This window comes from Amphiura filiformis, chromosome 3, assembly GCF_039555335.1.
Source record: "Amphiura filiformis chromosome 3, Afil_fr2py, whole genome shotgun sequence".
Taxonomy (NCBI): domain Eukaryota; kingdom Metazoa; phylum Echinodermata; class Ophiuroidea; order Amphilepidida; family Amphiuridae; genus Amphiura; species Amphiura filiformis.
Window position 1 is genome coordinate 2820640 of NC_092630.1, and position 24684 is coordinate 2845323.

Below are 24684 nucleotides of genomic sequence, written 5' to 3' on the forward strand. Positions count from 1 at the left end.
ACTACAGCGATTGATTTATAGCCAACAATGAGGTAGAGCGCTTTTGGTTGTGTTGGGAAGGGCGCGCTATCTCATTGGTCAATAACCAATCGCTCGTCGCTCAGCGATGGAGTATCAATTTAGCTTCAGCTGTCAGAAGTTAGTATTTCAGAAATTTGCAGACCCGAGCACAGTGTGAAATTTTGATAGAATTTCGAATAGCGTGATTTGAATATTGAAAATCGAAGAAAAACATGAACCAAACAGGTAAAGTGTATCACTAGTGTTACATTACATATGTTGCGCAAATGTGTTATAAAGCACAGGTCTGTCATCATGGTCATGCGCATGCCGGTGACCGGGGCGGGAAGTATATCAAATAATCAAGTAAGCTTTAACTTTTTTTCAGTTCTGATTCTGGTCATGTGGACTGTAGTTCTGAATCTGAACATCTACAGTTTTTGTCAAAGAAGAACGGCAGTTGTTTACATTCTCGAGCGTGCAGAGAGCATAAACACGGAAGTAGGGTTCCGATAGGCTGAATCAATCGTCTGACACAGACACGTAGCAACAGGCCGAAAATCTGATTCTGATTGGCCGATTATGCGTCCAAACGTTGGTCGACGCAGATCAGCGCCATGGAGACGCAAAAGCCAAAGCTCCGCGTATATGTCGCTCATGTCAATCTGAGCAAGGGACTGCCATTCTTCTGAAACCAGTGTATCTGCACTGGTTACAATCAAATGCAGGGCCCGGCCCCTCACTCCGTTCATCCGCGGGTATTCATGCTCGTTGAAAATTTCGCGAAATAAGGGGTGTTTTCTGATGAAGAAACGGGATTCGCGAAACACACAAAAAAGGGGTGTTTTTTCAAACCATGTGTTCGCGAAATTGAAAAAAAGGTATTTTCATCAAGCTAGCCTAAGCGTTTCTGCCAGAAAAGGGTATATTAGAAATATCGTTCGCGTTTTAGGGAAAATAGGGGTATTGTTGAAGGGCAAATAATTCGTGAAATCGCTAAAAAAAGGGGTGTTGTTCCTGTAAAAACTTCGCGAAATGAGATGCAAAAGGGTTTTAAGTTCACCGACAAGCTTGAATACCCGTGGATGCACGGGGGCCGGGATGCAGGGCTGTCAACTTTTTGGCGGCGTGAGTCTGAGACACTGTCTACCTGTTTACCTGTCGTCTCGGGCACTCTTTTGGAAGGCTATGAAGCCTTATAATGCCCATCCAATTTCATCATTGACTACAATAGAGAGAAATTAATGTGTACTGCAAAGTGCAAGTAATTTGTTCCAGGGTGGTGCTACCCTGTAATCATACTTGTCTATATGGTTCTCTAAGAAGGTGTCAATGCCGTTTTTAAAGCAGTTGGTAGACTTGGCATGCACTACGGTTGCTGGCAATCGATTCCAAGCATTTACGACCCTTAGGGTGAAACAATTTCTTCTAAGCGTGTCCTTGCTTCTCACTTTATTGATCTTTAAATTATGTCCCTCAGCCCTACCGTCCTCCTCTCCATATCGAATAGATTATGGGGTTGGATGTCTGTCAGACCACTCATAATGCGATATACTTGGATGAGGTCTCCTCTGAGTCTTCTGAATGCTAATGAAGGGAGTTTCAGCCTTTTTAGACGTGCTTTGTATGGCTGATCTCTGATCTCGGGAATCAACTTAGTTGCTCTGCGCTGAACCTTCTCCAGTTTATCAATATCGCCTTTCAGAAATGGACTCCATACACAATTTGCATATTCCAGATGTGGTCTAATCATGGTCTTGTATAGGGTTTTGAACATTGGAATATCCATATACTCAAAGGTTCTCTTCATCACTCCCACAATACAATTTGCTTTATTTGTGACTGCTCCTACATGCTTTCTGAAGGTAAGCGAACTGTCAAACAGGACTCCCAGATCCTTTTCTTCCTCCAGCTTCCCCAGTCAGTTGGAGGGCCATTCAACTTTGACGCGCTATTATTAAACTGTACGCTATGAATACGCACACAACGAAAATTTAAATTTGCTTGGTTTGGGTTGCCGTTTTAAAAGCTTCCAAATTTCTCTCTACAACTCCTAATAGCTATATATTTTATATATAACTACAAGAAAGGCTTTCAACATTCCATATATGTTCACAAAAAATACCGTAACTTTGCAAGGAATATGATATGGGCACATAAACAAAAAAATTTTGTCATGAATTGAGATAAAAGAGTAAGAAAAACTGCGTTATTTTAAAAATGGTGCGAGTTCATAAATCAGGAATTTGCATATGATTAGAAACATGGCTTATTATCCTCATATTAAAAAATCAAGATTTTGGTTGGTTAAGACAAAAACCTGCGGGATGAAAAGGGTATTTTACAAGACGGAAAAATACCAGTAAACAGTAGGCCATGCGACAACAGCATTGAGAAGGTTCATGCGAGCAGTGTTAAACTGCGCGCTGCAGTATTTCACTGAACGCAGATGAATGGCGCGCTTAGGCTTAACAAAGTCAGGCGCGTGTACTCGTTCATGGTGTCAAGTCACGCGGTATTGTTATGAAGTTGTTTACTTAATTTTAAATCGATGGGCCTAATCTGGGTAACCAATTTAAACAATTATAACAATTTAGAATTTTAAGTTCAAAATTTGGGACAAAGACTAATCGATAGATAAAGGTTGAAATTACTTGTCTGGCTAAAAATTAGAATGATTAAAGCGTTAAGACAGAAAATATCCGGGTTAGAAGTCCTTAGCAACGAAAATAAATTTGAAGGTAAAGCAAACGCAAAAATCACGAATTCTAAAGACAAAAGTAGACAAAATGGAAATCAAGTAGAGAATTGTGAAGATATTTTCTCATAAAACTTATTTGTTAATTGCCCAAGATGATTGGCTACACATAATACGATACATTTCAAATCGAAATTTTCCGCGGGAAAAGTAAAAAAGCATACCCAAGAGTGCGACGGTCATTTTTGCCAAGGTCGCGTCCGTTAATAATTTGACCTTTAACGGAAAACGCGCATGATGGCCCTCCCACTGCAGTGGTCTTCTATTATCCCCATCTTTCATGGAATAACTATGGACTTCTCTGTCCTTGCCATAATGCATCACTCCACACTTCCCTACGTTGAAGTATATTTGCCATCTATTCGACCAATCTCCCAGCTTGTCCAAATCCTCCTGCAGCTTGGCACAATCATCATCACTGTGAACTTGGGTAAAGACCTTAGTGTCATCCGCAAACATTCTTACTTTAAAAAGCTTGAAATTTCATTAGGGAGATCATTGATGAAAATGATGAACAAGATCGGTCCCAGTACACTGCCTTGGGGGATACCACTTTTCACCTCTGCCCACGAAGATTTGACTCCATTTACAGAGACACGTTGCTTTCTTCCAAGCAGGAAGCTTCCTATCCAATTTAGGAGTTTGCCATCTATACCATGGGCCTCAACTTTCCCAGTAAGCGTTGGTGTGGGACCGAATCGAAGGCCTTTCTGAAATCCAGGTAGACCACATCAATGCCATCACCCTCTTCAAGCATCCTGGTCCAGATATCCATGATTTCTATTAGCTGTGTAACGCAAGATCATCATCATCATCATCATCAGTCGGCTGCGGAGCAGGCGACTACAAGCTTTCTCCAACTAATGCGATCTTCGGCAAGCGAAACAATTTTGTTTGGCTGCAGCATCCCTTCAGTATCTCCCAGGAGGTGCTGGACATACTGTAAGTACAGTGTACGCGGCCGTCCCGGTTTCCTCTTCCCATGTGGTGGAATATAAAGCGCATATTCTTTCACAGGCTCGCCATCTTCAAGACGCAGTATATGGCCGAGAAATTTGAGTTGATGAATCTTGACTCTGGCAACCAGTGGAGTGGTGTTGGTCAGGTTGTAGATGGTTTCGTTTGGAATCCGATCCACACGCTTGGTGTTTAACATGACTCTGTAGCAAGATGTTGCAAATGCATTGATCTTGTTTTCCATGTCCTTGGTAATTACCCATGACTCGCACCCGTACAGAAAGACAGTAACACACGTTGTCTGAAACAGCTTGATTTTTGTTTCGATTGGCAGGGACGGGCTTCTCCAAAGGCTGCTCCAGTTTCCAGAAAGCTGCCCAGGCTAGTGCTTTTCTTCTTTTAGGTCTCCAACACTAGAGCCCATCTTGGAACCCAAATACCTGAAGTCTGTGACATGGTTGATGGTACTACCATAGACTTCAAGTGCTGGTTGGGCGTTACAGTTTGCTGATTACAAGGCCTAAATCTGCTGCTGCAGTTGCAGTACTAGTAAGCTGTGACTGGGCCCGGTCTATGGAAGATTCCAGCAGGGCAATATCATCAGCAAAATCCAGGTCATTCAGCATCTTGGCAGGATACCTGCTTGACCGACGTGGGTAGGTAACAATTGCAGCGTCAATTCCAGAAGTTGATTTCATCAGAAGGTAGTCTACCAGGATAATAAACAGGAATGGTGCCAACACATCACCCTGAAGCACTCCAGTTGTTACTTGGAAAGGCTCTGAGATACTGCCATCTACCATAACGGCACTATTGGAGTCTTTGTAGAGCACCTGGATGGCATTGACCACAACCTTTGGTATTCCATAATGCCGCAGCACTGAAAACATGACGGACCTGTTGAATGTTGATGGAGTCCAAGGCTTTTTTGAAGTCCACAAAGGGAAGTTGGTACTCCTTGAAGCCTTCCATGATCCTGCTCAAAATGTGTATTTGCTGAGCACAGCTGCGACCAGATCTAAAGCCAGCCTGGTTGCTTCTCAGTAAAGGATCAATGTGGGGTCGGATCCTGTTCAGAAGGATCTCGTTGTACACTTTTGCGGCAATGGACATAAGCGAAATACCACGGTAGTTTGTCATGAGAGAGAGGTCACCTTTCTTTGGTAGAGGAATGATTACATTCGTAACCCATTGACGTGGTGGTGTCAGCGTTGAGAATACTTCCATACAGAATTCGAGAATCATATCAATCATGCTATCCTCTCCTCCCTGAAGTGCTTCTGCAGTTATAGCACAGTCCAATCCTGCTGCCTTGTTGGTCTTCATGGCTGCTATTGCTTTGACTACTTCTTCACGAGTTGGGGGCTCAGTGATAATAGGAAGATCTTCAACAGCTGGTGCAGGAAGTTCTGAAGCTGCTGTGCCACTGTCGTTGTTAAGGAGTGAGCTAAAATATTCCTTCCATTCCTCAAGCAGTTCATGGTCACTGGTTGGAGCTGATCCATCTCTCTTTTGACTTTCACCCCTTTCCTTGAGTTCTTCCCAGAAAGCGAGTGTATAATTTTCCAGGTGGTGGTATAATTCCCCATCTCGTCGGCCAGCTTCAGGTCTTCCATCTGCTTATTGAGGGTAGCAAGCTCATCAGATTTATAGGAGTTGTTAAGGCTGGTGTTCAAGTTCCTCCATCTTTCTCTAGATTGACGAGACTTTGAATGGAGTACCGCTTTTTGGCCTCATCCCTTTCAAGTTTAAGTCTGATGGTTGCATCTGATACCCAACTTGGTAGTCCGCATGGCTCTTGCTTTCCAATAACTTTCTCGGCAACTTCACGGACCGCTGTTTTGAAGGTCTCATACCTGTCAGAGATGGGTGTGGTGTCATCCATGCTCAAGATCTGGAATCTGTTTGATAGCTCCAGCTGAAATTCCTCCTTTGTATCAGGATCTTGCAACTTCTTCCAGTTGAATTTTGGTCTCTTGCAAGGTTTTCCTTTGCTAGTTCGCAGACTGGCAGCTAGACGGATGCTCACAATACGATGATCGGAGTCCACTTCTACTGAGTTGTATGCGTTCGACAGTTGCGGAGAGAATTTACCCACTTGCTGTTTATTAGTATGTGATCTAGCTGTGCATGGGTTGATCCAGCTGGATGGGTCCAAGTCCAGAGACGGTTCCTGGGTTGCGGGAATCTCATCTGGGCCGGTCTGAGATTGTACTCCTGGCAGGTGTTGACCAGATGCTCACCATTGTCATTTGTTGAATCATGGTAGCAATGTGGACCAATGACCCAAGGATGGGAAAGATGACTGTCTGTTCCTATTCTGGCATTAAAATCGCCGAGGATGAGATGGATGTTGTGTCTTTTCATACCATCCAGGTGGTCAGATAGAGATGAATAGAATTCCTCCTTGTCAGAAGATGTTGCGCACTCAGTGGGTGCATATACAACAGTGATGCTGAGCTGAGGGTTGCCATGGAATGTTACAAATAGTATCCTCTCGGAAACAGCTTTAACACTCTTAAGACATCTGTGAATGTGCTTGGACATGACCAGACCAACTCCTCCATGCCTTTGCTTGGTAGCAGAACTGAATGATAAAACCCAGTTCCTATCATCTGACCAAAGCTCATCGGTTGGGCTTGGTGTAATGAGACGATGTTCTTGAATTCGCAATGTCAATACCTGCATCAGCACAGCCCATGAATAGCTGATGCATTTTCCCTTGTTGATTTACAGTACGGACATTATAAGTAGATATTACAAGAGGTTTGAAGGTAGACAGGCGACAATAATCAGGGCCAACAGTTCGTGATGGTGTGCCGAGTTCCCGCTGGTCCGTCATGAAGTCAACAATAGACTGCCGCTCATCTACCCTCGGTATTTTCGAAGATTTGCTTGTAGTTTTCAGTAATCATGAATTTTGCTGGGAATTTTTTGGTCCAGTCCCAGCAGCTTTACGGGTGATCAGCCCTGTTTCAGCTTATTTCTGGACACACAGCAGCCGAGATCTACCAATATGTAGTAGTTCGCCCCTGATCTGGAACATGTTGGCCAGTGTTGGAAGGTTGACCAATGATGACATGTTTCACACCAGCCTAATGACCGTTGAGAAGTAAATCTTCCTCTTCCGCTCTTTGGCCCATGATGAAGATTTAGAGCCATTGGGATAGGCTACTCCAATATGGGCAAATTTTTTAGAGACTCTGAGCTGCCCAGTAATCAGAGTCCCCCTCTTGGCCTCGTTGATGTAGTCCAAAGGAGAGCGAAGCAACACGTTTGGCATCAACTTGGATGCAGGAGCTGCGGAAGGTGTTGAAGACCATTCACCAGACCGCCTTAGGGGCTCCACTCCGGATTTGTGTAAGGTTTACTCCCTAGCCTTTGCCTCTCCCGAGGCGCTCACAAGGCAGTGAGGTTCATCCACATTTCTACACAAAACTCTATGATTGGGACAGGAAGAAAGAAAAGATGAAGAGGAAGAGGTAAGAATAGACACAACACAAGCTGGCACCCACACTAGCTTTTACCCGACAAAAGGAAATGGACGATGATGTCCGTCTGTGGACAACCTTTTAGGGACAAAATATAGTACCCATTTGGAGAAAAACCAGCATAGATGGAAAGAATTGGCAAAAAGTGCCAAAATGCTGGTAAAAGGTAATTTTCAGCTCCTCGACACTGGGATAACGCAAGATCTTCCTTGCCTAAATCCATGCTGTTCATTGCAAATTATTTCATTTTCTTTCATGAAATCCATCAGTTGGTCTCTGATAATTGACTCAAGCATCTTGCATACAACTGATGTCAAACTGACAGGTCGATAGTTACCAGCATCAGAAGGGCTTCCTTTTTTGTATATAGCTGATTAGCTGTTACCTCTGCTATCTTCCATCTATCTGGGACGACACCTTTCTCCATGGATTTATTGAAGATAACAGCCAGGGGCTCTAAAATTTCCTCACATGCTTCTCTCAAGACCCTTGGATGCAGGCCATCAGGGCCTGGTGACTTTGACGGTTTTAACTTCAGTATCTCCTTCCTGACATCTTCACACTTTATGTTGATATTCTCTAACTTTACATCTTGGTACATCTTATCTGGTTTAGGAATGTGCCTTGTGTCCTCTTCTGTAAAAACACTAGCAAAGGAGTTGAGTACTTCTGCTTTATCACCATCAGCTTGTGCATAAGATCCATCCTCTTTTTTTAGATCCTTAATTCCAGCTTTCACCTTAGTTTTAGATCTTACATACTTCCAGAACGCCTTGGGATTTACCTTCACATCTTCCGCTCTCCTCACTTCTTTTGTTGCCTCGTTTCTTATTTTGACATATTCCTCATAGTCTTGATAGTGCTTTGTTCTTGTATAGCGTTTCCAAGAATTGTATTTCTTTTTAACTTTCCTCATTGCCTCACTGCTCATCCACAGCGGCTTAAACTTCTTCGGTGCACCACCACATGTCTTTGGCTTGGTTTTGGGTATATTTCTCTCCATTGTATCTCTAAATTTGGTCACAAAGAAGTTCCATGCTTCATTGGTTTTCCGCTTTCTCAATTCTCCTTCCCAATCGAACAGAGGCGTACCGGGACGGAATTATTATTTTCCGACTACAATGTTCATTTTGACCCATGATTCTTTGAGCCACAAGGCTCGAGAATCTAAAAAGTGGGCGGGGGAGGTACAACATTTGAATTATTTTTACGATGTGTGAGATTTTACTATTTGACAGCTTAATGTGTGAGATTTACTACCAAAGCGTGAGATTACACATGTACTACCTGCGTGAGACTGCATGTGAGCAAGTGTATACCCAATGCATGAGAGTTGACAGCCCTGCAATGGGGTCAACTGTCTTGTTGCCACCGTTTACCTTTTATAATACATTGAATACTCAGCAGGCATCGGCAGGATCCATATTGGACTTAGGGTGATAAAATTTATATTAATTTGTGTACAATTGATAGATTTTCACATCTGATCTTTTCAGTCTCCATACTCCCTCTGTTTGTTAGCTTCCTTACTAATAGTACTTTGGATATTAGTGGTTTTACATGTTTAGGCCCAAAAAAAAAAAGGTTTGTTTGTCCATAGAGGCTTATATGAAACAGTTGCGTCGGTAGGTCGGATTTTTTTAAAAACAGATATTGCACTTGAAACTGACAATTTGAAGACTGGTAAATAAGTCAAAACACACAGCACTTTACTGGTTTAACTCTTAAGATGGTAGAACTGCATGTTATACTGTTCATTTTCTTTCTTTAAATTTATACTAACCACTGTTTTACTAGCACATTCAACGTAAATTTAAAAAAAAAAAAAGACACGGTCGGGACCAGGGTACACGATCGGTCGGACGTGGACAAACAAACAATTTTTTTTTGGCCTTAACATGGTTGTCTATGGAAAGATAATTTGTCAAATTTCTAGCGATGCAGCCCTATCAATTCCATTTGAGTAACTATTGTAGACTGCACAATTTGTTGTATAAATATCCACCATTTCACTGAGTGGAATTTGTACTTTTTGGGTATGGAAAAAAGTACTTTTGGAATTTATGGAAAGAAAAAGCCCCTTTACCCATTGAAAAACATGTAAAGTGAGGGGAAAGTAAACCATAGACTCTCCTGCAAAAATATATACCTAGTGTAGAGTCCGAAGTTTACCGTTTTCTAAAATCCATTTTCTGTGTTGTAATCCGTGTTGTAAAATTGGTAAATCCATGTTTTATGAATATAAAGCTTTAAATGTATAAACAATGATTATGAATGATATTAATGTCACAATAAAGTGTTCAATATCGCGATCAATATGCTCTGATTGGAATATTCTCACGATAATAGGCCGACTGTTACGATGTTTGGATGGATGCATGGGGTTCATGCCTAAATTGTTTACCTTTATTTCGATATTATTAAACAGTATTTTTTATCATAAAATTGACACACACAACTCAAGATTGTTTTTAACATTTATTTCTCTTATCTTTTAACAATTTTTGTCACGACATACAAAAATGTAATTTTCCGTGTTGTACCGTACCTCCGATTCTGTGATTTTTTTTCCATTTGCCGTAAAACGGAAAATTTGGAACTCTAGCTAGTGCAATATGATATTTGTAATGTATATGTATATCCATTTTAAAGGAGTGTTTCGTGATCCTAGCATCCTCTTTTTATGACATTTTTCAGTACATATCCACAAAAAAAGACTATTCCCAAAATTTCAGTTGATTCCGATTTTGTGTTTGCGAGTTATGCATGATTATGTGTATTACACTGCTCCATAGACAATGCGTTGTAATTTCGTTCTGGTGCACCAGAACGAAATTCAAATTTCACGATATCTTTGCAAAACGAATTAATCTGCAAGAAATATTTTGTACATAAACATTATGTAGCCAGAGGTTTCCAGTGATATAAAAATCTCAACTTTTTTTTGAGAAAAGTGGGGGATGAGGCTGTGGATCACTTAAATGCCCTTTAACATGCTGAATAAAATCAAATCAAATCAAATTAGTGTGTATATTTGATTATCACAGGGCAACCCAGTAGTGTGGGGCCAGTTTGTGCTCTAATACCTTAAATTTACATTTCTAAGACTGGATTGGGCTATTCCAGTTGAAATCCACACTACCCCTGTGGAAGATTTTGGAAAGATATTCCACAGAGGGAGTATGTTTTTCAAACGTAACTGGTTATGGTTAATCATTTTGAAACCCATACTCCCCCTGTATTATAGCTCTACCTATATCTTCCACAACTGGAGTGAACATTTCAAATGAAAGTTACCCAATTGTCTATTCTATTCAAAACTCATACTCCCTCTGTGGAAGACTTTAGCTAAATCTTCCACAGGGGTAGTGTGGATTTCAAATGGAATAGCCCATTTTAACCTTGTAATCAAATCTCATTTCTTTTGATCAATACAGATCAGTGACAATCTACTAAGTACTGCCAACCATCCATCTAATCAAGCAGATTGAACAATGGCTAAAGCATCAGGAAGAGAGTACATAGATCACAAGAGTCAGGTATTGGACCACATCAGTGAGCATTTCAACAATCCAGACATCAGTGATGTGACTTTGACAGTCGGGCATCAGGTGTATTCTGCTCACAGGTTTGTCTTATCGGCACAAAGTCAAGTCTTCCATACAATGCTGATGGGTAAAAACTGGAAAGAATCGGAAGAAAGGAAAGTCACACTTGAAGAATCACCAGTTGGTGAGGCAGGTTTCTCTGATTTCCTGAAGTATTTCTACACAGGTAAACTGACTCTTACTAGTGAGAATGTGTGTGGTATACACACACTGGCGGACAAGTATGATGTAACATCTTTGAGAGACGCCTGCTTGGGATTCATGAAAGATGTTCTTACTGGTGTCCATGGTGATGCTTTTGAATCAGCATTTGGTTGGTTGGACTACATCGAAAGGTTCACACCAGATCTGTTGGCAACTTGTCACAGTGCAATACGGACTAACTTTGTAGCGTGTCATAAGGATCATAAAAAGTATGAAGGCAAGCTAACGTTTGATCAAATCAAGAGCATTGTTAGTTTTGCCGATGCTGAGGAGGATTTTGTTGTGGAGAATGAAGATAGCTTTTTAGTTGACCTTATATCTCTTTGTATTGATATGCCTGAAAATGGGCGGAAATGTCTGCCGCTCATTCGCTTCTATAATATGACTCCTGAGGATCTTCAGAATTGGGAAAAAGAAAGTGACTTGACTTTTGGTAAATATTGCAGTGAAGCATACAAGATTCAAGCTGAGAGAGATAACTGTGTTAAGAAGGCTTGTAAAAAGCGGAGGAGGTCAAAAGGCTCTGTAGACGTTACCTGCTCTTGTGATGCAAGCAGTCCATGCCGTCACATCAATCCCAGGTTTTATCTCAAAATTCCATATGGATACCTTGACACGATGGGAGACCCTTGGATTTGGGAACCAATAGATCTCGCTGACCTACAGAGATTCTCTCAAAGACTGCAATCTCCCGAGGACAGTCATGCTGAAAAGGAATGGGTGGTCGAGTCACAGGGCAACTATACAGGGGATCCTATATGTGAAAAGTACAAAGTGAAACCGGCGCTGTGCCATGTTGGGAGACGGTATTCCTTAGCCATAGTTGGTGTTAAATTGTATGAAGATAATGGTAAACAAATGAAATATAGGTACACCATCAAGAACAAGGGGAAAGTAACAAAGACTGGTGGTCATGGCACGGATGTAATCACATTGAGTTCTCCACTACGTGACAAAGGCAGTTGGGAAATGGATGAGTTTGATCGTATTGGGGTCTCCATACTGCTTCACAAATAAATGTTGTGTGGGGATATACATCGTATGTGGTGATATGACCACCATTGCTATATGGGTCACCAAACTGCTGCATAAGTAAATATTGTGTGAGGAAAGGGTGCAGTGGATAACCACCATTGATATGGGTTGCCATACTGTAGCTTTGATTCAACCATTTTTTTCTTTGATTCGAAACATATACACCACGCCAGATTGAGAAATGCCTAGGTCAAAAGGCCAATTTGTTTAAGTCAGAAAAATAATCTCTGCCAAAGGCTGTGAGAGAGTCTAATGTGTCCCCTGATTCCCCGGAATGTGCCAGAAAAATAGTATCGGAGGAGAATCTACCTCCGATAGTGGAGGGAATCAGAGTAACAACATGACAAACCCGAAGACATGTAGGTCTATATAGAATCGAGGATATTGATCAATGATGAACTGGGGAGTGGGGAAGGGAAAGATGTATGTGAGTTCTCCTTGATATTATGCCTATAGCCTCCATAGGGCAGCTTCATTGGAGCTTTAACATCTAGGTGTAATTTTTTGTAGCACATTTTTGTATTTTGCACTTGTGCAACAGATTTATAAATGAGTTATAATAAATATGTTTTGGTTTTGGTCAATGCATTTTAATTTATATTTTATAACATTTAAATATCGGGTTATAATATAAAGATCATGAAAATATTTTTGAAACGTTTTCTATGAAAAAACACTACAACAGTTTAAAAATGTTATGCTGTAAATTGTAAAATATATTTTGGCAAAGAATTTTGCTGAATATTTTGTCAACACTAAATAACATTATATTAGAATGTTTTGTATCAAGTTTTCAAACATATTTTTTCAATGTTATTCAAACGTTTATAGCCTTTATAACCCGACATTTAAACATTTTCTGTAAAACGTTTCGTGTTTGCTGACATTCTTCTTTGTTCATCCTAAAAAATAAACATAATATACCTTGCTATATCCATCCAGCTGGATCAACCCATGCACAGCTAGATCACATAAACAGCAAGTGGGTAAATTCTCTCCGCAACTGTCGAGCATACAACTCAGTAGAAGTGGACTCTGATCATCGTATTGTGAGCATCCATCTAGCTGCCAGTCTGCGAACTAGCAAAGGAAAACCTTGCAAGAGACCAAAATTCAACTGGAAGAAGTTGCAAGATCCTGATACAAAGGAGGAATTTCAGCTGGAGCTATCAAACAGATTCCAGGTCTTGAGCATGGATGACACCACACCCATCTCTGACAGGTATGAGACCTTGAAACAGCGGTCCGTGAAGTTGCCGAGAAAGTTATTGGAAAGCAAGAGCCATGCGGACTACCAAGTTGGGTATCAGATGCAACCATCAGACTTAAACTTGAAAGGATGAGGCCAAAAAGCGGTACTCCATCTCAAAGTTTCGTCAATCTAGAGAAAGATGGAGGAACTTGAACACCAGCCTTAACAACTCCTATAAATCTGATGAGCTTGCTACCCTCAATAAGCAGATGGAAGACTTGAAGCTGGCCGACGAGATGGGGAATTATACCACCACCTGGAAACTTATACACTCGCTTTCTGGGAAGAACTCAAGGAAAGGGGTGAAAGTCAAAAAGAGAGATGGGTCAGCTCCAACCAGTGACCATGAACTGCTTGAGGAATGGAAGGAATATTTTAGCTCACTCCTTAACAACGACAGTGGCACAGCAGCTTCATAACTTCCTGCACCAGCTGTTGAAGATCTTCCTATTATCACTGAGCCCCCAACTCGTGAAGAAGTAGTCAAAGCAATAGCAGCCATGAAGACCAACAAGGCAGCAGGATTGGACTGTGCTATAACTGCAGAAGCACTTCAGGGAGGAGGGGATAGCATGATTGATATGATTCTCGAATTCTGTATGGAAGTATTCTCAACGCTGACACCACCACGTCAATGGATTACGAATGTAATCATTCCTCTACCAAAGAAAGGTGACCTCTCTCTCATGACAAACTACCGTGGTATTTCGCTTATGTCCATTGCCGCAAAAGTGTACAACAAGATCCTTCTGAACAGGATCCGACCCCACATTGATCCTTTACTGAGAAGTAGCCAGGCTGGCTTTAGATCTGGTTGCAGCTGTGCTCAGCAAATACACATTTTGAGGAGGATCATGGAAGGCTTCAAGGAGTACCAACTTCCCTTAACAGTCACTTTTGTGGACTTCAAAAAGCCTTCGACTCCATCAACAGGTCCGTCATGTTTTCAGTGCTGCGGCATTATGGAATACCAAAGGTTGTGGTCAATGCCATCCAGGTGCTCTACAAAGACTCCAATAGTGCCGTTATGGTAGATGGCAGTATCTCAGAGCCTTTCCAAGTAACAACTGGAGTGCTTCAGGGTGATGTGTTGGCACCATTCCTGTTTATTATCCTGGTACTGTGTGTAGACTACCTTCTGATGAAATCAACTTCTGGAATTGACGCTGGAATTGTTACCTACCCACGTCGGTCAAGCAGGTATCCTGCCAAGATGCTGAATGACCTGGATTTTGCTGATGATATTGCCCTGCTGGAATCTTCCATAGACCGGGCCCAGTCACAGCTTACTAGGACTGCAACTGCAGCAGCAGATCTAGGCCTTGTAATCAGCGCACCTAAGACAGAATATATGACTGCAAACTGTAATGCCCAACCAGCACTTGAAATCTATGGTAGTACCATCAACCATGTCACAGACTTCAGGTATTTGGGTTCCAAGATGGGCTCTAGTGTTGGAGACCTAAAAAGAAGAAAAGCACTAGCCTGGGCAGCTTTCTGGAAACTGGAACGCCTTTGGAGAAGCCCGTCCCTGCCAATCGAAACAAAAATCAAGCTGTTTCAGACAACGTGTGTTACTGTCTTTCTGTACGGGTGCGAGTCATGGGTAATTACCAAGGACATGGAAAACAAGATCAATGCATTTGCAACATCTTGCTACAGAGTCATGTTAAACATCAAGCGTGTGGATCGGATTCCAAACGAAACCATCTACAACCTGACCAACACCACTCCACTGGTTGCCAGAGTCAAGATTCATCAACTCAAATTTCTCGCCATATACTGCGTCTTGAAGATGGCGAGCCTGTGAAAGAATATGCGCTTTATATTCCACCACATGGGAAGAGGAATCCGGGATGACCGCGCACACTGTACTTACAGTATGTCCAGCACCTCCTGGGAGATACTGAAGGGATGCTGCAGCCAAACAAAATTGTTTCGCTTGCCCAAGATCGCATTAGTTGGAGAAAGCTTGTAGTCGCCTGCTCCGCAGCCGACTGATGATGATGACCTTGCTATAAAGGGCAGCTTCATTGGAGCTTTAACATAGGCATAATAAATCCATTGCGCATTTTTGTATTTTTCTCAACAGATTTGAACCGGGGAGTAATATGATTTATTTTTTTATGCTAGTTTTGCCCGGAGTTTTGCAACATGCAGCGGATTACCATCGTTCTACTTTTTTCCATGGTTACACTAATTGATGGTTAAATAATAATTGCCAATTTGTGCTCCATAATCTATTTCAGTTGACATAAAAATATAAACCTCTTAAATTTTATAAATTTTGGATTTATAGTTGGATAATAGTCCATTTGGTTTCCTCACAGCAATGAAGTCTGTGCTTGTTGTAGTTACTTCACTTGCAGGCAGGCCGATATGCAGGGGTGCAGCTCTCCCCCACCCCTTTGCAAAAGTTTTAAAAAGTCTCAAAAAATCAGATTTTTTAAAGCCTTTTGGGTGAAAAGGTCCAAATTTTGGGAGGAACAACTTTTCACAAAATTGACCCCCGGGAAAAAGTCCACTTTTTGAAAATCTTTACTCCAACAAAAAATCCTGCACACAAGCCTACAGATGCATCATGCACCATCTTTGATTGTGTGTGTGAAGACACCAATTTTTTGAGTCAATGCACACAATTTTATACTGACATCACTGCCTCGAGGAATCCATGAACTAACTTCATGTATAGTATAATACTACACTCTAATATCACACTATTCAATTTTTTGAATAGAATCCCTATTCATTTATTTTTGATCCCGTAACTATTCATTTTGATGAGATATACTATTCATTTTTTATTAGGTATATTATCACTTTGTACCGACAATCTTATCAAAATGAATAGTTTCCATTTTATTTTAACAAGTAACTTTTCAAATTGACAAGGTGTCCAACTCATAAGATTACCCATTTCATTTTGAAATGATTCCTGTTAACAGCTGGTTAAGTCCCCCTCTGACAAGACAAACTATTCAAATTTCATTTTAAAGACATTTTTGATAAGAACCTATTCAATTTTTAACAAGAACCTATTCATTTTTTTAATTGACAAGGTAATCTTATCAAATTTGATGAGTTCCTTGTCATTTTGATGAGAATATCCAATTCATTTTGAAGAGAAATCTGTTCATTTTGAAGAGAAATCTATTATATCCCCATCTGAATAGTTTCCCTTATCGAATTTGAAAAGTTTCTATTCAAAGATGATAAGATCGTTTTAAGACTGTAGCAGTGACTCGGGAAACGGGGGGCCTGGGGGGCCCTGCCCCTCAATAATTTTAGTACAGTAGTACCCAAGCAGAAATGGGTTGGAAACCCCTGCACTAAACACAAAACAAATTGATTTTGTTAGTGTGTCAATTTGAACCACTTTGGGGGACTTTTCTCTTTACAATGTTATATTATGTATTGTTATAGGAATTTGGCCACATGATTGATATAGCCCAACAGCTGATTATATCTTTAGTCTTGGGTCTGATTCCATTTTTGAACACAGTACAGTTGTTATCTTTTCCCCAAGTCTAGTGCCGTAGCCCCAGGTCAGGGGGCACACAAATTCTTGAATGTACCGATTAACTACCCAAATATATTGACACCAAAATCAAACTCAACTGGTTCCAAAATCTAAAAACTGAAAAGAAATTTTATGTTGTAAATGCTTACTTTTCAATAGATTTTTACAGATTTTACATTGATTTCTTTTTGTGTGTCTTCGCTATCAAATTAACCTCAAAGAATCTACATCTAAATGTAGCCCCTCTGTCTACGCCAGTGCCCAGATAGCTCACAAAATGAATTTTTACTTTTTAACTTTTAAGTATGCTGAAAAAGATGACAACTTGTACAACTTCAACATTTTTACAGGTATTTTAATATGACTAAGTATTGATTATAAAATTTGATGTCAGATGAATTACAACTGTTATCAAACATTTGTATTTACAATAAAATGACTAGACATCATCTTGAACTTCCACATCGTCATCTCTTTCATTTGTGTGAGAAAAAATATCCACCACTCTGATTACCCACACCATTTCACAATATTATTGGTTGGTTGGTTGTGGTTAGTGAAGTAAAATGTTTAATACTGCATATGCGAGGGTCATTCAAAACGTTCTGTAAATGGTAGCTTCTTCAAACTTGGCATAATTATTGTAATGTCACCTGGGCTACATTTGGTTGCAAATGTGTATTGATTTATACCTTCAGATTTTTGTAGGTGACCTCAATGCACATAAGTTGAGGAGGGACTGGTGGCCAAAAAGAAGGGGTGGCGGAAGATGAAGGGCGGCAAGAAAAATTATTAACGAAAAAAGGGCGGAAAATTATGGAAAACTAATGTTACTATACCTTTTTGGTCACGAGGAGGGCCACCACTTGAGTCAAGTCTGGGTAATTGGGTGGTATAACACCTCTAATTCTTTAATATGAAACTTGTTGAGAAAAAGATTTTTGATCCTTCCCCCCTCCCCCTTCCCTTCAATTTAGTCTACTTTTGTGTTCTTTGTGGACAGATTTTCTCCATTTCTGCAGTCCTGAATCCTGGTTTGATATTTACTTTGCTTACAACAAACCGGAAAACATATAATGACAACATTTTATCAGCTAGATAGGACCATAGGTTATCACATGATGAAAAATATGAATGGACTGCTATTGACAGAAGCTGAGATATGAGAGTGAAGGTAGAACTTTTTGAATAACCCTCATATTTATAATGTGTGACCAACTTTTTTCACAAATTCATGTTTCAGCCAGCCTAAACGTACCAGCAATAATTTCAAAACAAGAACAAGAATACCAAATAATTTTATTTTTTGAAAAACTACCCTAAACAATATTGCATGATTTGCACAAACACCACCAATAATCATGTTAAATTTCCCCATTGAATTTCGGTCACGACGGAATTGATCAATTTGGTGTCCCTTTCCTAAGACCACGCCACTCCCTTGCACCTCTCATGCTCGTATTTTGGGGGCGCGAGCCCCCCGGGGTAAAAGCAGGGGACGGCCAAACAAAGGGGCGGCGGAAGAAGAAAGGGCGGCAAAAAGAGGGGCATCAGAAGAAGAAGGGGCAGCAAAAAGAATTGGTAAAGAAAAAAGGGTGGAAAAAATTTGAAAAAGTATAAAAATTTGTGAAAAATGGTACTATACATCAAAATGTGTTGCTTTTAGGCGATAGCGCCTATAATCTTTTTTTTTTTCTTTTTTTGCTCTTCACTTTTTCAAACCACCAAAAAAAATTGGGTCAACCTTTTCGGGCTGTTGAAGAAGGGGCGGCAAAATTGAATTTTCTTCAGCCCCCTGGGGTACGTAGGAGCGGCCACTGCCCCTAGTATGCCACTGACCTAAATAGGCTACAAGTCACTGGGGCAAATGTTGGCGAAAAACTGACACATTTGTTAACATTTGATAAAATTCACTCGAATTTGTAGCTTGTTGCCTTCAGTGGATATGCAACTTTTCACAATCTAAGTCAACTTTGTCATCATGGTATTGCAACCAGCAACCTGATGCTACCTTGCACAATTTTGTCACTACTTCGCGCAAAAAAATAAATCGGAATTTGTAGCTTGTTGCCTTCAGTGGATAAATTCGGCAACATAATAATTTGAACAAGGCAACTTAAGTTGAAACTTTCAATAATAGCCTATGTATTTTTGCCAATTTAAACATTTTTTTCAGACATTTTCCATAGCAGTTTGCGCGAAAGTTTTAATGATAGTCCCTAAAAGTGACACTGAGGAGTTGAAAATAATTTGAAAACGTAGGCCTACAAGTTACGTTGCCCAATAATCCACTCCTAGTGGTGTGTCAGATCTTTTGAATTCCGACGGATGTCAGAATTCTGGAATTTCGACAGTTCCAGGTTTCTGACGCAGCCTGTCAAAACTTGAACTTGGAACTGTCAAAATTACAGAATTACGACAGTTGGCCCTGTCGTAATTCTAGAATTAATTCTGACAATTCCAAGTTTTTGACAGGCTGTGTCGGAATTCCATAATTTCGACAATTCCAAGAATCTGATGCAGCACTAGCTAAACCTCCTCCCAATCCCTCCCGGCTGCTCTTCCCTCAGTATTTATTTGGCCCTCTGTTGGAAAAGATAGATTTGGAGTACGAGCTGTGTTTAACAAATCAATCCAATTTTGATTTCCCGCTGAAAACCGAAGATGAACAAAATTATCATTCTTGATTCTTGATTCATTATCATCCTTAAAAGCAAATCTTGCTGTCATTTAAAGTAATACATCTCTCATTTTATATTACAAATCACAGCCAGGTAACACCGATGAGTCGGTGACTTATAGTGATAGATTATTTGGTAATTGTGTTTTAGAAATTAATTAATGTTAAACTCTCATGCTCTAGAGTCTAGTCTAGTCCTGCCAGCAAGACTTCAGTCTTTATCATAAACATAATGACATATACGGACCTGAAGTCTTGCAGCGGTATATAGGGATGCACTGTACGTTTAAGAAATCTAAACTTCAAGCATCAAGAAATATACCTTGTATTTGTCAGTTTTACCTATGCTGTAGACCCTCTCTACACAGTGTAGAAACATCACAAGTAGAATGCTGCTCAATATGATAAATCCAAATCATGAAAATCAAGACATTTTGCAGAGCAATATTTTGACCACTTTTGCACTAAGTAAATTACTCCCATGAAGATTGCAGGTTTTGCCAACCCTGGGAATTTTGAACCCACCCAAAAGATGAGATCAATGTTGATCAATTACCTCAACTTTGGGAGTATAGACTAATACACTGCGCACCCTCTACTTACCTCCCACGACCTGATCTATGCACAAAGCGAAGTTTGGGACCACAAGAAACCCCTGTACCACAGAAAAGGTTTTGGCACCCCCGGAGAACGGGATGACAACGCCCAGGTGTTGGTATCGCCCAACACTAACGAGATATCGTCCTCACCAATTCGTTTCTTGCGACCAACAAGGACGTGTTACGAAGAGCTCCAGTTTCTGTTGAGAAATATCGTAGCAGCGTGAGGCTTATTTCCGAGTAACGGTTACGCAAGTATCAGTTATCACTCGGTGGTATTTTCTGTAACTTTAGCAAGATTTTTTCCCATTTGTGATGTTTTTTTCTTGCTAGTTTTTCGTAGTCTCTGTGGCCGACGTGAGACCGCCCAAGTAAAATAATCATAGGTTCTCACTCGGCTCCCCCTGGTAATTCCCCAGGGAGGTCGCCGGGATTATTTCTTGGTGATTTCCCCTTCTGTCCCGGCTACTTTGGCTTTCGTAGTCGGTGTTTTGACTCATTTTTCTTCGCACATGCAGTAAGCTTAAAATTCGCGTTTTTTTCGCTTAATAGTGCGGGGGCATATGTCAAAACTGTTCTCATGCGCACCTTTCAGTAGTAGGGGATCTCGTGTTCACTTTTTTTGGATCCCGTGCGCTTTCTCATGTTTTGGGTTCTCTGGCGGTTGAGGAGGGGGTCCTCCCCTTTGGGGAGTCTGTGGCCCATTGTAGGTTGGCCCTCTTGCTTATCCCTCTCCTCTTACGCCGGGGTTCCTTCCCTTCAGTCTCTTCGGAGACGAGAGGGCGTTTACATGTTTTCTTATCCTTTCTCCATTGCAGGTAGCTCCAGGAGACCAGGTATGAGAGAGACGGTCTCCCTCTCTCACTCTGTTGCTGGGTGGCTCGTGACCCTCACGGCTCCCTGAGCGCCACTGGCGTCCGGGTCGATTGCCGTGGGTGAGTGTACAGCCCGCACCCCTGAGCAATGGCCTGGCTCGCGCCCAGCCGCCACTCCTCGACTGCACCTGTTGCGGTCGGGTTGAGTGCCCAGGCGTGGGCGTTACTCAGGCGTCCTCCCTGGCGCTTCTGGCGTCCGGGTCGAGTGCCGTCTGTGGGTGTGCAGCCCGGCACCCCTGAGTAATGGCCTGGCTCGCGCCCGAGCGGCCACTCCTCGACTGCACCTGTTGCGGTCGGGTCGAGTGCCCCGGGCGTGGGCGCTGCTCAGGCGTCCTCCCCGTGTGCGTGTATGCGGTCGACCTCAATGGTTCCATGGCTCGACCGCCGGAAGGCCTCCCGTCCGTCCAGGACAGTAGAGCGCCCCCCGGTGGCAGCTACGGTCCACCGGTCAGCCGCTCGGATTCCTTACGCTCGGCTCCTGGCCAGAGAGGGGTCAGCCGCTCGGATTCCTTACGCTCGGCTCCTGGCCAGAGCGGGTATCGGATCTCTCCTCTGTCCTAGCTGCTCCCCGATGGTTGAGCATTCGAGATCCCAGAGCAGTCAGTGCTCGGCATCTCAGGCTGAGGCCCTGTCAACACTCATCTCATCGCTTCCGGACCCGTCAGCGTTATACCGCATGAACCAACTTATTGGTTTGTTAGGCAAAGATCCCGGTCAGGTGCCCTCGGCGGTAACCCGACCAGTGGGTCCAGGTTTGCCATCAACGGGCCCGGATCCGCAGTCCGATGCGATTAGCATAGATGCTAGCTATGATGAGCTTTCAGGATGGTTCTCAGACAGAGGTAGAGTCTTCTCGAGAATTTTCGACTCCCCCCCAGGACAGACAGAGAGGGTTCTGATATCCCCGTTGGAGTTCATCGCAACCCTGTCAGTCACTCAGCGTCCTTCTCGGTCTCTCTCGGAGCTTCCCAGCAACCCTACTTGGTCGGTAACCCCTTGCAGAGCCAAGCACCTTGGCCAGACACGTTCACCGTGGTCGACCAGCAGGGTCGATCCTACTCTCTCTCTCTCGCGTTTGATCTCAGGCCCTCGTCGTTTCCTCCGCATGGTAGTATGACCCGGTCCTTCCTTCCATTAGGCTCGCAGGCTCAGATCCCACATCTTCCCCCAAGCTTAGCTGGCTCGGCGTTCGCTGCAGAAACTCAAGCTTTCTCCTTACATTCGATCGCAGAGCGGTCGGGCCGCCTCGGTCCTGAGCGTGGCCCCACTCAGGAGCCAACTCGGTGGGGAGGGGTTCCTCAGCCCGATCCGGCTCCACCTGTACGGTACCAGTGGAGTTATGATCAGTGTCGAGGCTGGGGATCCTTACTCATTCCCAGCACCGACTCAGGACTCCGAGGAGGACCAGTTGCGGTAGAGGCTCCTTACGCCACGTCTCGGCTCCTTTTCTCGCAGCCGTCTTATCGGACGCTAAGATGCGATTGGAGTTTGAGACGCCCGCAACTGGCTTCCGACTTAGGGTATGCGGCAAAGCCAACTAAGCCATAAACCCCAGTCAATGCCCGTCATCCCCTTATCACGTGACATCAAAGCACTCACCACGTCCAGACAGGATAAGGGTGAGGTAGACCGCCTCCCGTGGCTGGCACGGGCGTTCCCCCACGTTACAGAGGATGTGGCGTTCTTAGAAACCCCCCTCTGTCCGGAGGCGGCCTATCACCAGATGGAGCGGGATAAGGGGACCAAGTGTCGCCCGGAGAGCTCCCCTCTCAGGAGTTGAGGGAGCCCCCAGGCAGGCTGGACCAAAGGCACCCCACAAGGTGCCTCCCTGGGATAGGGCCCGGGATGAAGAACTACGGCCACTGGCGTCTCTCGCCCGGGACGGGCTCCGCATTTCCAATGTCCAACAGCTCGCCAGCGCTCATCTAGCACGGAGCTTGCTGGACAAGGAAATGTCCTTGTCTCCTGAGGCGACACTGAGGGCAGTCCATGTGTTGGCAGACCTCAATCATCTCTCGGTAGAGCACTTCGCTCGTGTCTCGATCCGTTCTGTCTTGGCGCGCCGAGCCTTGGTTGTCCATGCGCTCAACTTTTCTGATAAAAGAGAGCTGAGGTCTGCTCCGTTTGGTACCGATCTATTCGGGCGGGCCTTACCCAGGCTGGCCGAGGATGAGCGTACCAAACGGAAGGCGGCTAAGGAGGCCAGCCAACCAAAGGCATCGGCCACATTAGCGCCCAAGCAGTTTCGCCCAAAATTCTGACAGCCAACCCGACCTATATCCAGGTGCCTCAACAGCAGCAGCTGGTTACTCATACCCTCACGGCGGCTCCCTGAGCGCTACGGCGTCGGGTCGAAAGTGCCGAGGTGGGTGTGCAGCCCCGCACCCCATGAGCAATGGGCTGGATCGCGCCCGAGCGGCCACTCCTCGGACGGCACCTGTTGCGGTCGGGTTGAGTGCCCGGGCGTGGCGCTGCTCAGGTGTCCTCCCTGTGCGGTCGACCTCAATGGTTCCACGGCTCGACCGTCGGACGGCCTCCCGTCCGTCCAGGACGGTAGAGCGACCCCCGACGGCAGCCATGGTCCACCGGTCAACCGCTCGGATCCCTTTACGCCGGCAAGCAAGGGAGGGCGAGGCAAGAGTGACGGTGCGGTCGTGGCGACCCATCCGCCTATGGCGGACGTGGTCGGGACGCCGGTTCTGACTCCTTCCGGGACCCGACCGTCCACTCCCAGTGGGCGGTCGTCTCCTGGCATTTGCCAGGGCTTGGCGGGGTGACCTCAGACCGATGGGTCCTAGATACAGTGTCCCTAGGCTACCAGATCGAGTTCACCTTCCGCCCCCTCGGTTCGGGGGTTCGAGTCACCCGTCTCCGCTGGACCCCTTACAGAGGGAGGCTTTGGTGGAGGAGATCGAAGCTCTCCTAACAAAAACAGCCATCAGACCTCTCCCCAGGGCCTTCCTTTCAGGCCACTACACCACGTTCTTCCTTACCACAAAGAAATCCAGGAGAGTGGTGCCCAATCCTCAACTTGAAGCCCCTGAATGCCTACATCAAGGCCCAGCGTTTCCGGGTGGAGATGCTATGGCGGTGTTATCTGTCCTTCAGCCAGGCTGGTGGGTAGTCATCCTAGATCTGATAGATGCATACCTCCACGTACCAATCTGCGAGTCAGACCAGAAATGGCTTCGCTTCGTGTTCGACGGTACCGCCTTTCAGTTCCGGGTCCTCCCTTTGACCTCTCCACGGCCCCGGACATTCACTCGACTGGTCAAGTCGGTGGCAGAGATTTCTCCGGAGGAAGGGGATCACGATCTTCGTCTACCTAGGCGACTGGTTGTTGGTAGCCCCATCTCCGCAGTGTCTGCGCCAGGATGTTCGGGGGTGTGCAGGCTGGTCGAGTCACTGGGGTTTATCATAAACCACCAGAAGTCTTCTCCCCATCCAAGTCGCCTCAGTTCCTGGGGGCGACTATGGACTTCGCCAGGGGCTTTCTCCTATAGGCTCGAGGATCGCCGACGTTCGGCTCTGCACTCTGCAGATTAGGCAGGCAGCATCGGTCCAGGCTCGGTCGTGGCTTCGCCTTCTAGGGCTGATGGCCAGCCTTATAGATCTGGTTCCAGGCTGCCGGCTACGCACGAGGAAGATACAGGTGTACTTCCTCGGGCGGTATCGAACGTGGCACCATCCTTTGAGCCTCCGGAC

General features: G+C 43.9%; 2 protein-coding genes across 3 annotated transcripts; one reads left to right on the forward strand and one right to left on the reverse strand.

Annotated features, from left to right (window-relative positions):
* Positions 1 to 31: 31 nt before the first annotated feature.
* Positions 32 to 12658, forward strand: LOC140147869 (BTB/POZ domain-containing protein 9-like). 2 transcript variants are annotated; one of them, XM_072169646.1, is made up of 2 exons: positions 32 to 246; positions 10644 to 12657. In XM_072169646.1, the coding sequence occupies exon 2, from the start codon at positions 10701 to 10703 to the stop codon at positions 12033 to 12035; it is 1335 nt and encodes a 444-aa protein (XP_072025747.1). In that variant the 5' UTR covers positions 32 to 246; positions 10644 to 10700; the 3' UTR covers positions 12036 to 12657. The 2 variants fall into 2 exon arrangements, with proteins under 2 accessions (XP_072025747.1, XP_072025748.1); XM_072169647.1 differs by lacking the exon at positions 32 to 246 and adding an exon at positions 308 to 366 and having other exon boundaries at positions 10644 to 12658.
* LOC140149324 (uncharacterized) lies at positions 7520 to 8209 on the reverse strand. The gene has a single exon (XM_072171589.1). The coding sequence runs from the start codon at positions 8207 to 8209 to the stop codon at positions 7520 to 7522; it is 690 nt and encodes a 229-aa protein (XP_072027690.1).
* Positions 12659 to 24684: the final 12026 nt, after the last annotated feature.

Excerpts from the sequence above, each read along its gene's own strand:
- LOC140147869 (XM_072169646.1), top strand. The coding sequence starts at position 10,701 with ATGGCTAAAGCATCAGGAAGAGAGTACATAGATCACAAGAGTCAGGTA.
- LOC140149324 (XM_072171589.1), bottom strand. The coding sequence starts at position 8,209 with ATGGAGAGAAATATACCCAAAACCAAGCCAAAGACATGTGGTGGTGCA.